This window comes from Rhinatrema bivittatum, chromosome 3 (assembly GCF_901001135.1).
Source record: "Rhinatrema bivittatum chromosome 3, aRhiBiv1.1, whole genome shotgun sequence".
Taxonomy (NCBI): domain Eukaryota; kingdom Metazoa; phylum Chordata; class Amphibia; order Gymnophiona; family Rhinatrematidae; genus Rhinatrema; species Rhinatrema bivittatum.
Window position 1 is genome coordinate 18627310 of NC_042617.1, and position 12714 is coordinate 18640023.

Sequence of the window (12714 nt, forward strand, 5' to 3'; positions counted from 1 at the left end):
GGAGCGGCAGTTACTACTGTTAACAGAAACATGAGGGTAACCTGCACGAAGCGGCAGTTACTACTGTTAACAGAAACATGGGGGTAACCTGCAAGGAGCGGCAGTTACTGCCCTTAACAGAAATATGGGGGTAATCTGCCCGGAGCGGCAGTTACTGCTCTTAACAGAAACATGGGGGTAACCTGCACGGAGTGGCAGTTACTATAAGCTTGCTGGGCAGACTGGATGGACCAAATAGTCTTTCTCTGCCAGCAGTACTATGTATGAGTGTTACTATGTATGTAGATGTTAGTCTGGGTTTCTTTGTGACTTTGTGGATGATTTTGCAGTTTGCTCTTGGGGGTAATCTTGGCAGGACGACTGCTACTGGACAGAGTCACTGTAGTCTGCCACTTTTTCCCTTTGTATCCGTCTGATGGATGATGGATGGAGCTCCAAACGCTGAGAGATGGTCTTGTAACTAGTTGTTGACGTTTGAGGGGAGTGCATCACAGGCAGAAGGTGCACGAGTCCTCGGGGAAGGGAGAGATTGGTGCCTTATGGGCAGCCCCGACTGGACCAGGAAAAGGACGGAAGAGGAGACCTTTCTTCCTGTGCTTGCAGAGCAGTCTCTCGCGGGGGATGAAAAGGGGGAAAATGTGAGTGAAAAAGAGGCTGTGAGAAATGCATGCAGGCGACATACCCACTGCGTGATTTCAAAAGTGTGCGGGAGGCCCCAGGCTTCTATCCCCACGCAGCCAAAGAAAACGTAGCGTGGCTGCGTCTGGGGCCTCCACCAGGGCATTCACGAGCTCTTTGCTTGGTGTTGCTGTGGGGGCACTGCCTGAGACTCCCTCCTCGGGGAGACCTACTGGGGCAGTGCTTGCCCACTCCTGCCGGCCTGACGAGCAAGGCCTGAAGCCGGGCCTCCTGCATGCTAGCTAATAATAACAATTCTTAACATTTTTTCATGGTGCTAAAGGGTGTACGCAGCACTGTACAATAGTGAGATGTATTCAGGTCCCTTCCCCAAAGAGCTTACCTGAGGCAATGGGAGATAAAGCGACTTGCCCAGGGTCATAAGGAAGCATGAGTGGGAGAAGCAGGATTTGAATCCTGGCTTCCCTGGTTATCGGCCCATTGCTCTGACCTCTAGGCCCACTCTTCCCGCCTCACAGTACCACAGCTGGGCCTTCAGGCAGGCTCCTGCTTGCATCGTTTTCCACGTGAGGTAACCCTTGTGAAGCCCACAGCACTCTCTACATCTGTGCGGTGACGCAGTGAAGTCAAGGGAACGGGCTTTTTGTGGTTTAGGATCCCTAAGGAGGGCTCCAGGGCCTGACCTTTGTCACCTCTGGAAACAGAGGCCGCATCTATGAGGGGACCTACAAAGGGTATGAAAAAAGGGTTCGTAGCCGCACTGCTTGCATCTGAATTTTTTTTTTTTCACGCTCAGAAGTGGTTGGGCTTAGTCTTTCAGTTTATTATAGCACTGGCACTACAAAGGCCTTGGCACAGGATGAGACGTGAGCATCTGTGGCTCTCTGTCTCGTTTGCCACAAGGCAGGAAATGGCTGGCTCTCTCAGCGAGTGGATTTGACTTTGAGGGGAGAAGAGGAAGCCGCCATGTCCCCTCTCTCTCTCTCTCTCCCCGGCATTACATCTGGCTCCTGCACCAGCTGCACAACCATTGTTGTTGGCCACAGGGCGCTGGCTCTTCAGAGAGGAGAAGGAACGGTGGGGGGGGAGGGGGCGTCGTGCGTGAAGGCCGGTCCTGCTCCGCAGCCCCTCATCAGACTGCGGCTTAGGGATCAGTACCACGGCTTCTGGCGCTGAGATGTGCCAGAAGTCACCAGCAAATGTCAGCAACGTTTGAATGTTTACCTGCAGGTGCATCGGCCCAGTCCTTCTCGCTTTAATGTGGATTCCCAGTGGTGCTGCCGCGTGTCAGTCCTTGCGTTATTAGTAAGCTACGACACAGCGGGCGTCGGGTTCAGACAGCAGTGCTGCACTTTAATGCGATTTTCACCGCCAGCGGCTCCTGGCACTGGTGTTCTGAGGAGCTGTCAAAAGATTAATAATGTTCATACTCTGGACCTGACTTATCAAAGTCCTTTTATCTCTGTGATAAAAAACCAAACCTTGCTCAGTCAAGCCCGTTAGATCCCAGTTCTCCAGTAACATTCAGCCCAGCTGAGACCCAGCGAGAGCCAGTCGCACGTGGAAGGGACGTGGGCTCTGGCGCAGGGAGGTGAGACATCCTCTCGCCGCTTTCTGGGCCGAAGAGCAGTTCCTAATGATGCTGTTCATAGGCAAAGCCCAGGCCTGCTCCCGCCGTCCACCTCCAAAGGGCGCTGGCTTGGCTCTCCGAGAATCTGGGGGAGGGGGGCACTCCACAGCTCGTCCCTTTTTCTTTTATTTCTAAAGCCTCCCACCCCCCTGCTCTCTATCCCTGCCTGCGGGCACTGACATCTCAAATCTGGCCCCTGTACCGTCTGCACAGGCGGTGGAGTTTATCTGCTCCTAGATACAGTTGATAGAATGGAAGGCACCAGAGTCTGCCCTGCTGTTCAGAGAGAGAGAGAGAGAGAGCCACTAATGCTGTGAGAGAGAGAGGGAGCCACTAATGCTGTGAGAGAGAGAGTGCCACTAATGCTGTGAGAGAGAGAGCGCCACTAATGCTGTGAGAGAGAGAGAGAGGGAGCCACTAATGCTGTGAGAGAGAGAGCGCCACTAATGCTGTGAGAGAGAGAGGGAGCCACTAATGCTGTGAGAGAGAGAGCCACTAATGCTGTGAGAGAGAGAGCGCCACTAATGCTGTGAGAGAGAGAGAGGGAGCCACTAATGCTGTGAGAGAGAGAGAGCCACTAATGCTGTGAGAGAGAGAGAACCACTAATGCTGTGAGAGAGAGAGAGGGAGCCACTAATGCTGTGAGAGAGAGAGCGCCACTAATGCTGTGAGAGAGAGAGGGAGCCACTAATGCTGTGAGAGAGAGAGCGCCACTAATGCCGTGAGAGCAGGGCAGGCCTCAACCAGCTCCACTTCCCTAGGTAACAGCAGGTAGGGCGCTCCCTCCGCGTAGCGTGTCCCGGCAGAGCAAATCAGAGAGCGATTTCCCCTCGCCCCCCCCGAGCGTATGGGCTCACATCCCCAGATTTCTCCCACCTCGTGAAGCGCTCAAGCCGCAGGAGGAGGAGCGCGTGAGGTAAGCAGGTTACTTCCAGAGCTTTTGCGCGCATGAGGGTATCCTGGTGGCCCCCCCCCGGGGTCTTGTGTTTCTGCCCGGCGCCGCCTGCGGTTCGGTGGCAGGGGAAGCGCCGCGCCCTCCCGTTCGCGCCGCCGTTCCCGGAGATTCCGTTTCTCAGCCGCCGAGCCACCCCCCTGGGGTCTGGGGCGCGTCCTAGTGCAGCGGTCCTAGTTCCCGGTGCCGCCGTCACTCCTCACCTCTCTCTGTTTGCCTTCCCAACAGATGCAGACCCTGTACGCCTTCGACGAAGAGGACACGGAGACGAGAAATAAAATAGTGGAAGACCTGAAGACAGCTCTGCGGACTCAGCCCATGAGGTGATCACTCGGCGTCTACCGCACGTTAACCCCCAAAGAGCAGAAGGCAATAAGTGTCAGGGGTGAGGAGCATAGTCCCAGGGGACGAGGCGGGCGCGGTGGGTCCTGTCTGCTCTCTCTCCCTGTACTTCTGGTGGTGCAGCTTTAAGCTGAAGGCTTGTAAAGCTTTCTGGCTCAGTGCGGCAGCCTGCGGCATCGCTAGTCCGGGGTGGGGGAGGGGTGAGCCTCTCAGCCTGACGCCATTGCAAGATGGATTCCCTTGGACAAAACCAATCCCCTTCCTATGCATGCCATTTACTTCACTGGCACCATCCTCTTAAATATCCAAAACAACCACTGCAAGCCACAAAACCCCCCCTTCTTACAGATTCATTGCCCGGGTATTTTGTTCACCTGTTAAGTTAGACAAATTGAATATATCTTTGGGAATATTATTATTGCAAGTCATCCCGACCACTGATGCCGTTTTCTACCTCTTAGCATCTCTTTAGCGCTGCTGGACGCACACTGGGCTCAGCACATACGTAACAAGCCACCCCTGCTCGGGGAGCTTGCAGGCTAAGTCAAAACGAATAGGAGCTGTAAAGAAATGTATTTCTTATGGTGAGCAAGGCCGTGATCGGGGAGAGCCAGGGTCTGAGGTTTAAAAGCAGCCTCAGGAAGGTTTGTTTTCACGTGGGGCTTGAATAGGGCCAGAGAGAGAGAGGGGAGTGGCAAGCCGGCGCTCCGGTAACGTGTCCGGATTACGCTCTGCTCTCTTCCTGGAATGTTAAATGGGCCGCACAGCTTCCAACGTGCTTTGAGTACTGCAGCGAGACGCGGCATTAACGTGCCGTCGATATCGCGTTGGGGGGAGCCATCGTGCCTCCCTGCGGCAGCTGTAACTCCGCTCTCCCCTGGTCGTTCTCGGGCGCTCTGCTGGGTTTTCTCAGGACGCCCTCTCGCCTTGAGGCTGGCTTACCTTTCACGATCCCGTGAAGGTACCTCCGGACTTTAGGACCGCGCCACGCTAAGTTGCTAGGCATTAGAAAACCAGGCTCGGGCCGTGATTACGCGTGCTGGGCCGGTGCGGCACTGCGCAAGTCTGAGTCTCCTGTTTGACAGAGCCGGCCGGGGATGGGCCTGCCACAAAGATGACCCTCTCCGTCCTGGTGAGAGAGAGAGAGAGAGGAGAGTACTAATGGTGATATATCTTGGGCAAGAGTCCCTGCCAAGCCTACAAGCTAGCGAGGGTGTTTAAGCAAGGGAAAAAAAAGAGAAAGCACATAAAATTAGAGTTTGCTGAGTGACTACTAGACAAGAAAACCGGAAAATGTCATCTTCTGCCTCCTAAGCCACAAAGCTGCAATTAAATATCTGAAGAAATATTCCAAGCCTCTCTACCAAGATGCTCTCTCTCTTCTGCCTGCCAACTTCCCTTGGGGTAAATAACCAAGATGACTCACCCCGCTGCTGTCAATGGAATATGTCGCTGGAAGAGATGCACATGAGTCTGTGGCTGAGTAAAATGTCAAACACACAAGTGGATTAAAAGGACCTCTTATGACTGAAGCGTACAGCCGACAGCCAACCAGTATCAAGGGGGCTTTGACCAAAGGTTGCCGTTACTGTGGCACGCAACCCCCAGCTCAAGTTGGAGGCAAGTGTCAGGTTGCAAGGTCTTTTGGATTTTTCTTACCAGGTTTTTGGGTAGTGACTAAATCCTGTCCACAAAGTAGCAAAATTGTAGCGTAGGGCCTATACCTGATTAAAGAAGTTGACAAGTGCGTGTACACAGTTGCCTAGGCTAACGGTGCTAGTCAGACATGGTGGCAAAAAATAGGCCAGAAAAGCCGTAGCATTCAGAAACAAAATCCAAGCAGTGTCACCAGGGTCTTTGGAGGGACAGGCAGGAGAAAGGCAGAGACTCTCTGCGGTGGCCGTCACATATCTGCAGGGAGGGTCCTAGGGCTGCAGTGAAGATCCGGGTCACAAGATGACCTCTGATGGAGTTAGGTTGGCCCTCACAGGCAGCAGCCGATGGGTAGGACCAGAGGCATCGTGTTGTAACAGGAGGCGGAGGCGTGGGCAGGCAGGCAGGCTGAGGTCAGGGCAGGCAGCGTTCGTACGCCGGCGGCAGCCAATCCGAGGTCGGGGCAGGCAGCGAGCGACGCAAGGTCAGGAACAAGGCTGGGTCACAAGGGGACTAGTCAGGAGCAGGACCAGCAAAGAGATGTGGGAGCAGGAAGCAAGACCTGTTCCAGCTGGTGAGTGGATATATATATCTACAGGAGTGGTGCTGACAACACAGGAAGCCGGGCCTATGAAACCCGGAAGCAGTTGAGCCCCTAGATAGAGTGGGATGTGGAGGAGAAGCCAGATGCTGGGAAGCCATGCTGGAGGACCCCGACAGGCCGCAGGATTCAGCAGGAAGAACGGAGTGCTACAGACACCTTCAGAAGGGATCAGGAGCTTCTTGCAGTCCCAGCTCTTCTCACCTCCTCGGCCGAGTTGTGGAACAGCATGGGAGGGAGGAGGTCACGCTACTGCTGCCTGCCCTTTTCTCTGAGGCCCTGTAGATTAACCGAAGGCTTTCAGCCCTAGTACTACATTTGCCAAAAAAAAAAAAGAAGAAATAGCGAGGCAGATCCAGCACTAATGATGAGATGCCCGTGGAAGCTTTATGTCCGTGAGATGGGAGAGATGATTATTCCACTGAAGCCAGTGCTGAGGGAGAGTCAGACACTGCTTATGGTCACGTAATGGCACTGTGATTAGGACACCAAGCTGTGAACCTGGAAGACTTAAATTTGATTCACCAGCCTACCGCTGACCATCACGTTGAGCAAGCCTCTTCACCTCCCGTTGCAGGGTAGGAAATGTGTTCTGTGGACTGGGCAGATATCTCTGGGTATATGCAGACCAAGCAGCGATCTCCGGACATAACAGCGCAACCACACTCCGAGTTCAGGCACAATGGGTTTATTATGAGCTTGGTGCTAAGCTAACAATGAAGTCACTATTCAAAGCTGACCATCTAGGTAACTCAGCCGGGTATAACTTATCTGGCAAAATTACAAGGTATATTCAGTGGCACGGCTGTGTCGCTGAATATTCGCGTGTAAATTTGTGCTTGAGCACATAAGTTATCGCCAGCTCAGTTTAGACCTGCTCTCTGGCATGTCTAGCTCAGCCGGATAACTTACACGGTTAAGACCGAATATTGCTGGTTAGCCGCATAACTTGTACGGCTAACTCGCTCGGCCCCACTCCACCCACAACTTGTGCAGCTAACATTTTACCCATGTAAGTGATCTATGCAGTTAAGCGGCAGCCGCTGAACGTAGGCGCATATTCAGCGGCCTCTACTTAACCATGTGAGCTATACTTATACGGATAAATAGCGCCGAACACGCTTTAAACACTGACCTCGTTATAAAAGATAACACAGTGGATAATATAATGCAGTCACTACTATGATGTACAGAGATAATGAACACAGCTCACGTCCCTGCATTCTGGGGGAACCCCGGTTTCCAGCCAAGTGAGGTCTTGCACAGCTCCGGGTGCTTCCGGAAGCCAGCGGATGAAATCCTAAATCTAGACACGGTGCATTTGTCGTATATACTTTTTGCCTGTGTGTCCATAAGCTTGGTCAAGTCATAAGCACTAGCAACCTCTTGGAAAAATACCCCATTGTGAAAACAATTTGCCTAATCTGCAGGTGTAACTGCCCTTCTACCAGCTTGTGCAGTTGGTCACTATATCCCCCTTTTCCCCCCTTGTTTACCCTGATGTTCACCAGTTCCCCTTCGTGCAGTAGTCTCGTGATCGAGGGAATCAGTAAGAGGGCTCTGAGTTTTTCCTTCTAAACATACTTAGACTAGGCCGGCCAGGTTAAGGCTAATCCCATTGCACCTTCCTGCAGGTTGCTCTTGGGCCACTCTCACCATCAGAATAATCTGGTAGGGTGCTTTGCATAGAACACATCATCATAAATAATACTTAGAGGGCTGGTGAGATGAAAAGGTGGGAAGGATCCCTGCTATACGTGAGGACAGAGATGTGGGGGATGAGTGAGACTCCAGTGATATCAGTGAGGCAGATAACACAAGGCCTGCAGTGCTGATCTCAAAACGGAAGGAGGGACTACAGATACCATAATGCATTGGGATGTAAGTTCAAAAGCCTGGACTAACCTGTGGTCTTCCCCCAGAAACCAAGTAATTTTGGTTAGCTCAGCATTCGGATATGGTGAAATGGTGCTGATTCAAGGGTTTACTTTGACTGCATTCTTTGGAAATGTAATTGACTGACGTTTTCAGGGGAATTTTGGCCATCGTACAAACATCATCTCAGAATGGTTGTCCAGTGAGGGCTGAACTTGATGGACGAATATCTCCTTGGAAGTAAACTAACTTGCCATAGCTACAGGCGCCATGAGATAGGAGTTTAGACCAGATCTGACTCAGCCTGGTGCCAATGACCTGAGAAAGCTTGGTCACCATCATTTGAACATTTTAGTCAGTTTTCAGAGAGTCGCCAGGTTATCTCCCTTAATGTTAAACCTTTTCTCTTCTGCTGGCGTTAAGCAGCACATAGGGGCTTGCAGGAGGGTGTGTCCTGCTGTGCTCTGTCACCGCTGCTCTGTGGTAAAAGTTATGCAATCTGCAGCTCAGTTGTCCCAACGTGAGACCTCCAGCCATGCTGAGGACCAACCATCAGGAAGGATTATTGAGCAGCAAAAGGACAGAGAGCCAAACCTCTCTCTCCTTTTTGTCAGCGGTGGTGCACTTTACATCAGAAAGGCATCTCCCGAAACCTCAGAAGGGCTGAACTTCCAAGTGGAACGTAAAAGCAGTAATATTGCCTGTTTATGGGTTTGGATCGAGGGCTGAGCTCAACTCTTCCTCCCTTCTCTCCTGCCCTCCCCACCCCGGTGCAGGCAACGTCTTGAAAAGTAGCTGGTGGTGGCTTCCTTTCAGGAGGAGTCCCAGGCGTTTGAAAATATATTAATTTGAGCAGAATGAGTGCACTGTTCTGTCCGGTTGCGTCTGGGACCCAATGAAGGGATTGCTGAGGCACCCAGCAGAAAGAAAGGATTGTAACACCATTAAAAAAAAAAAAACCCCCAAAAAACAAAGAGCCGATATAAATGAAAAGGGTTTATTAAATTATCTTTTCACATGGAATCTGTAAGTAGACGTGCCAGTTTTCAGATGACTCCATGGCTGGGGGTTTCCCATAGGCACATGATGGGAGAAAGCATTTAATGAATGGGGCTTTTAGATTAGGTAGAGCTTCCGGTTCGGTAGTGGACTGGTGAAAAGGAACAGGGTGCAGCTTGGTGACCCTGCCTCACATCCCACCTCTGTTGCGATCCTGCTTGTGGGATAGGCCCACAAGCAGTCCCTTACCTCTCCGCTGCCAGCCAGTTCCCCGACGCTGTTAGTCTGCCTTCGTGGCAGGAGCCGCCGACGCCTCTCTTGCACCTCGCGGCCAGGAGATCCGCAGACGCCGTTCCCTCGCGGCCCGGAGGCCACTGACATCCTCCGTTCCTTCCAAGGCCTGGAGGCCGCCGCCAGCACCGTTCTTTCATGCGGACCAGAGGCCACCGTCGAGAATCACCCCCGTTTCCTCTTTGCAGCCTGGAGGCCGCCTCTGAACAGCGCTGTCCTCCGCGGCAGGAGCCGCCTCCAGTTTCCTCTTCTTGTGGCCGGGAGGCTGCCCCGGAGCTCCTCTTCGCGTCCCGGAGGCCTCCGACGCCGTCTCCTCCATTGAGCGGGGTGTCTCCGTCTTCAAGTCTTCCTTTCACGCAGCCTGGAGCTGTCCTCAGCTTCTCTTCGCGGCAGGAGCCGCCTCGGGCCTGCTTCTCTTGCTTCTGCTTCCTCTTCTCGGCATGGCTGCTGTCCCTGGTCCTGCCTCCTTAGGCGCGGGGCCGCGCCTCTCCACAGGATTTAAAGGGCTAGTCCTCCTGGCTCCTCCTCATGATGTCATCAAGGCATTTCTTCTTCAGCCCTACCAAAGGGTTCAGCCTTCAGTTCCTCTTCGCCTTCGCAAGGAGTTGGTCATGGAATCGGACCTCTCCTGGATTTTCAGTTCCAGCTCTTCATTCCAGGAGTCCTTCGTGATCCCTCTTCACTTCTTCAAGGGTACTCTGTTCCTCGTTGGTCCTCCTTGTCTTCATCCATGGATCCTGAACCTTTGTTGTCGTCTTCATTCTATGTTCTGGTCTCTCGACGGATCTCATCCTCCTGTCTTCAGATGTCCAGATGTCCTCGTGTTTCCAGATGTCTTCTCGTCTTCAGGTGTCCGGACATCTCCCTATCTCTGGATGTCATGATGTCTCCTTGTCTTTGGATGTCCAGACATTCCAGTCTCCTGATGTCTTCGTCTGTCATGTTCCAGTCATCCCTGTGGTCCTCCTCTCTAGAAGTCCCCTGATGTCCAGATGCCGTAGATGTCCTGATGTCCTGAGGTACCGGTGCCCATTCATATCCGATGTCCTACATTCCAGCCCTGATGTTCCAAGTCTCGCTTCTGATGTCCTCTGTCAGGTTCCGATCCTGAAGTTCCATCAGTCCTTAAGTTATGGGTTCAGCTCGCTCGCCCCAGATCTCGTCTCCAGCTGACCATTTCCTGGGAGTAAATCCATTCCTATCCGGTGTGCGTTTCCTGGTGGCTAGAATCCTCTTCTGGCAGGATTTGTCTTCGAGCACTGCCCGGATTCCTCCCAGTTCCTGAGCCTCTGTCTTCGTTTGGGTATCCTGAGTCCTTATCCTTGTCTGAGTCTTCCCCAGTTCCAAGTCCTCATTAGAGTATCCGGAAGCCTCGCCTGACTCTCTAGGATCCACCTCTGATCTTCATCTACGTCTGAGCGTCTTGCTTCTAAGTTCCAAGCTACCTCTTGTCTGAGCTCCAAGTTTCCTCTGTCCTTGTCTCGTCTGAGTCCCAAGTTCCATGTGTCTTCATTTCATCTGAGCCTCCGAGCTTCCTCGCCTTCTTCAAGCCGTCAGCCTAGTCCAAGGCCAAGGTCTCGTCTTGTTCCAAGCTCCAGTACCATCGCCTGTCCTTGACCTCTGCCCGTCCTGCCGCATCTGCCGCTACCCAGTGACAGGTCCGAAAGGGCTATCGAATGACCAGAGGGTTACTCCAGAGACCAGCATTGCGTTATTGGGTTTCTACCGGTGCATGCAGGTTAGAGGTTAGGGCAGTGGTCAGCCTGCTCCTCCCATGCTGGGCCATGTCTTGCCTGCCGCGGTGCTTCCACGGAGCTCCTCTCTGCAGTCACGTTGTGGTCCATGGGCACACATCCCCCGGAATCAGAAGCGCTCCCTAGCGCTCCCTTCCACAGATTCCAACAACCTCCAGGCCTCAAACACATCCCTATCAGCTTGTAAGGCTTGATTTACTAAGATTTTTTCTCATAGACACAAATGGGAAAAAAAAGCCTTCATTTGCTTATTAATTTAAAAGATTTGTAGTCTGCTGATCCGAAAATCTTAGCGGAGAACAGCAATACACTCATAATCAGACAGAGATAATACATATGTATGTAATTAGTTGTATAAAAAAGATATAAAACAAATACAGATAACGCATAAAAGCAAAATCAGAAAATTCTGTCCATTACAGGATGAGACTGTGTCTTGCTTAAGTGCCTTAGGTACTACAGGCCAAAGAGAAAAGGTGTGTTTTTAAAAGTTTCCTAAAACAACAGAAGTCTGTTTCTGCCCTGATCTCATCAGGTAGGTAATTCCAAAGACCAATTTTAAAAGCTTAAGGGGTGGGTATCTCAAGCAGGTTCCTGGAGGCTGAATGTAGCAATCGCATGGGCCGATATCTTTTAATAGCGGAGACTAACTAATGTGGAGCCCGATTATTCAGTGCTTTGAAAACAAGGCACAGAACATTAAATCGCACCCGCAGAGCAACTGGGAGCCGGTGTAACTTGGCTAATAATGGTGATACATGTTCATATAATGAAGCACCAGGTACCAGGCATGCTGCTGAATTCTGGATTAACTGTAAAGAATTCAGTGTTGAGGAAGGTGGTCCAACATAGGCAGAGTTACAGTAATCCAGAGATGACAGAACCAGAGCATGGGTGATGGTCCGAAAATCAACAGGAGTAAGGTACGGCTTTACTGAGTGAAGCGTATGCATTTTAAAAAGTAGGAGGACTGAATTACTGTGTTTACTTGGGGATGTAGTGAAAAGGAAGAGTCAACTAGGATGCCCAAGTTTCGGGCTTGTATAGAGATAGAAATAGAATGACCTTCGAAAGTCCAAGAAGAAGGCAAAGCAGCCACACATCAGTGCGAGTTATGAATAAGATCTCGGTCTTCTTTACATTCAAGGTCATCTTAGTGTAAGCCGATTCTTAACTTCAGTAATGTACTCGGAAAGCTTCTCAAGAGTCATGGACAACGTTGGAGTTATTGGGAGAAAGAACTTCAAATCATCTGCATACATTTTAAATGTACACCAAGCTTCCTAAGTACTGAACAGAGAGGAGTGAGATAGAGGTTAAACAATATGGCAGACAGGGAGGCTCCTTGAGGCACCCCTGTATCAAGATCATGAGGGTTCGAGGTAGCATTTCCTATCATTATACCAAAGAAATGAGAAGAAAGATAAGATGAGAACCACAAGAGGACAGTTGAGGAAATACCCAAATATTTCAGAATTCTCAATATATTCCCATTATCAAGGGTATCAAAAAAGGAACTTACAGTCCAAATCAAATTCCCTCCGAATGATCTCAAAAGAAGAAGGGAGCAAGATTTCAGTATTATGATAAGCTCGAAAACCATATTGTTTATTTATTTATTTATTTTTGGTTTTTTTATATACCGGTCTTCTTACATTGTATGTAAATCAAATCAGTTTACAGATAACAAAGTAACTTGCTAAGTAGCATTACATATAACGAGGAAACTCTTAGATAACAGATAACAATGAGAGAAAAATATTAAAAACAATAAATAAAGGTATTATTGGATATTCCTAATGCAACAGCTGCCTTGCAATAGGCTGAAGATGAAATCTTGAAAAAGGTTAAACTTACATGTGGATGAATCGAACAAAAAATGGTCTGGGTGAAGTGAGGCTAAGGAGGGGAGGAAACATAGGGATGGTATGGGGAAGGAAAACAGATGATCTAGGCCAGTGGTTCTCAACCTTTCTAA

General features: G+C 50.8%; 1 protein-coding gene across 1 annotated transcript in view; it reads left to right on the top strand.

The window, feature by feature from the left end:
- Nucleotides 1-12714, top strand: part of DAAM2 (dishevelled associated activator of morphogenesis 2) — a 443570-nt gene that overhangs the window by 182825 nt on the left and 248031 nt on the right. Inside the window, exon 5 of the mRNA XM_029592931.1 lies at nucleotides 3450-3544. Within this exon, the coding sequence (XP_029448791.1) occupies nucleotides 3450-3544 (95 nt within the window). The remainder of the gene's footprint in view (nucleotides 1-3449; nucleotides 3545-12714) is intronic.